The 2,428-nt window shown below is 34.4% G+C and overlaps 1 protein-coding gene across 1 annotated transcript; it reads left to right on the top strand.

The window, feature by feature from the left end:
* The first annotated feature begins 295 nt into the window (after nucleotides 1-295).
* Nucleotides 296-2,059, top strand: LOC127080556 (peroxidase P7). The gene is made up of 4 exons (XM_051020873.1): nucleotides 296-649; nucleotides 846-1,037; nucleotides 1,172-1,337; nucleotides 1,438-2,059. Exons 1-4 carry the CDS (start codon nucleotides 425-427, stop codon nucleotides 1,827-1,829), a joined length of 975 nt encoding a protein of 324 aa, XP_050876830.1. The 5' UTR covers nucleotides 296-424; the 3' UTR covers nucleotides 1,830-2,059.
* Nucleotides 2,060-2,428: the final 369 nt, after the last annotated feature.

Raw genomic sequence — 2,428 nt, 5'->3', positions numbered from 1 at the left:
AATAGTACCGAGTTAACAACTGTGAACACTTTGACAAAGCATAGCCGGAAACTTACTGGTTAGCTTCGTAGAAAAAATGACTTTGCTTAATTTGCACTTTCGTATCTTTGAATAAATCGACACAAATCACACCTAGAAACCATGTTTTTCAAATCCGTCAGCATCATAAGTTAATTGCTATTTTGAAGTTTTCATAACACTTTTTTTGTAAAGATCGTCGCCAAATAAGTTTCAACCATGCATGCATAGATTAGATAACTATTCTACGTGTTACAAATTTGACATAGACAACCCTTGCCTATGCCAAGAACCACTATAAATATGGAACCAACTTGTATTTGATAAACCACACCAATCATCACAAACATAAACACTAGAGCTAGCTAGCTTAGTGAAACTTCTTTGTTATCAGAGGATTTAGCTAATGGCTCCTTTAAATTGTTCTAGATTAACCATGACCATGAGTATGACTCTCTTTCTTCTCATCATAGGAGGGAGTGTCAATGCACAACTTTCTACAAGCTTTTACTCAACTTCTTGTCCCAAACTATCTTCCACAGTGCAATCCACAATGAAATCTGCCATATCAAAAGAGGCCCGAATCGGTGCTTCCATCCTTCGGTTGTTCTTCCACGATTGTTTTGTCAATGTAAGTCTTCTTATATCTCACTATATAAAAAATGAGGAAAAACAATACGTACGAAATAAAATGATGTTATATTACAATTGTCTTAAAAAAAAATTTAACTTGTTTTGTTGAGATTAAATGTGAAACTCTTATCATTTAGTTGAAATCTCATGAACTTAATAACTAAATTATATCTCTCTCTTACTTAAAATTTCAGGGATGTGATGGATCAATTCTCTTGGATGACACATCAAGTTTTACCGGGGAGAAGAACGCTAACCCGAATAGAAACTCTGCTCGTGGATTCGAAGTCATTGATAACATAAAGACAGCCGTAGAGAACGTATGTCCTGGAGTTGTATCTTGCGCTGATATTCTTGCCATTGCTGCCGCAGACTCTGTCGCAATTGTAAGTGTGGTCATAAATCAATGAATTAACTAACCAACCAAAATCTAGTTAGAGCACTAAACATGCAAAGGTTATATACTAAGTGAAAATTAATCAAGATTTTAATTATTGTGTTATTTTATTTTATATATTAGCTTGGAGGTCCGTCGTGGAATGTAAAACTCGGAAGAAGAGACGCTAAGACGGCCAGTCAATCTGCTGCTAATACAGCCATTCCAGCACCAACTTCTAACTTGAATACACTTACCTCAATGTTTAGTGCCGTTGGTCTTTCCACCAAGGACTTGGTCACATTATCAGGTATAGTTACAAGGATTCACTGAAATTAATGTAATTTCTCAAACAAGAAGGAAAAAATAATTTTGTAATACTTAATTTTGTGTCTTAATTAATTGAGTAGGTGGTCACACAATTGGACAAGCAAGGTGCACAACCTTTAGGACAAGAATCTACAACGAGACCAACATAGATACTTCTTTTGCTACTACGAGACAATCAAACTGTCCAAATGCAGCAGGCTCCGGGGATAACAATTTGGCACCCCTTGATCTTCAGACTCCCATTTCTTTCGACAACAACTACTTCAAGAATCTTGTTCAGAACAAAGGTCTTCTCCATTCAGACCAACAACTTTTTAGTGGTGGGTCTACCAACTCTATAGTGAGTGGATATAGTACTAATCCAAGTTCTTTTTCATCTGATTTTGCTGCTGCTATGATCAAGATGGGAGATATTAGTCCTCTTACAGGATCCAATGGAGAGATCAGGATGAATTGTAGAAAAACAAACTAATGTTTCTGTTGAAATTAATATTATGGGTCTATGATATGCACATACATAATTAATATTTTGTGTGTGTCAGATAGAGAGAGCGCGTAGTGTGCAATAAGTTGTTAAACATGTTTTCGTTGTCTTTTGATTCAATGTACTTGAAAGAGTTATGTATTATCTTTGTTTTATTAAGTATTTTGTTTCTTTATTTAAAACATTGTGAGAAGGAATATCAGTTTGATTATCCACAAGTTCGTTTGTGTTTGTATTTATAAAAAGAATTTACTTTTTCTATTTGCTACTTAGTTATAATCAATTGTGGTTTCTCTCTCTCGCGAAATAATAATATACTATTTTCCAATTCCTTTATCATTGACTTTGTTATATAAAAAGTCATATGTAGAGTTATATTTATAAAAGATATAATAAAGGAGGGAGGGTTGTAATCGCTTCTAAGAGGAATCACCTCTCTCTAAAGTATCTCTCATTCATCCAATTACGGAAATATGGAGTAACATATTTTTTGGGTAGAGAGAAGTCAAAGTCAATAGATGATTCATGTTTTCTTGGAGAGTAGGGATACAATTGTCAACTACTTTGACTGAGTGAGCGACTATCAT

Source organism: Lathyrus oleraceus, chromosome 5 (genome assembly GCF_024323335.1).
Source record: "Lathyrus oleraceus cultivar Zhongwan6 chromosome 5, CAAS_Psat_ZW6_1.0, whole genome shotgun sequence".
Classification (NCBI taxonomy): domain Eukaryota; kingdom Viridiplantae; phylum Streptophyta; class Magnoliopsida; order Fabales; family Fabaceae; genus Lathyrus; species Lathyrus oleraceus.
Note: the sequence above shows the minus strand (reverse complement) of the source record. Positions and strands in the feature narration are given on the sequence as shown.

What these genes read in the sequence shown, in the direction of transcription:
- LOC127080556 (XM_051020873.1), top strand. Translation starts at nt 425, where the DNA reads ATGGCTCCTTTAAATTGTTCTAGATTAACCATGACCATGAGTATGACT. An exon ending in CCGCAGACTCTGTCGCAATT is followed by an intron (nt 1,038 to 1,171) that starts GTAAGTGTGGTC and finishes TTTATATATTAG; the next exon opens with CTTGGAGGTCCGTCGTGGAA. An exon ending in GGACTTGGTCACATTATCAG is followed by an intron (nt 1,338 to 1,437) that starts GTATAGTTACAA and finishes TTAATTGAGTAG; the next exon opens with GTGGTCACACAATTGGACAA.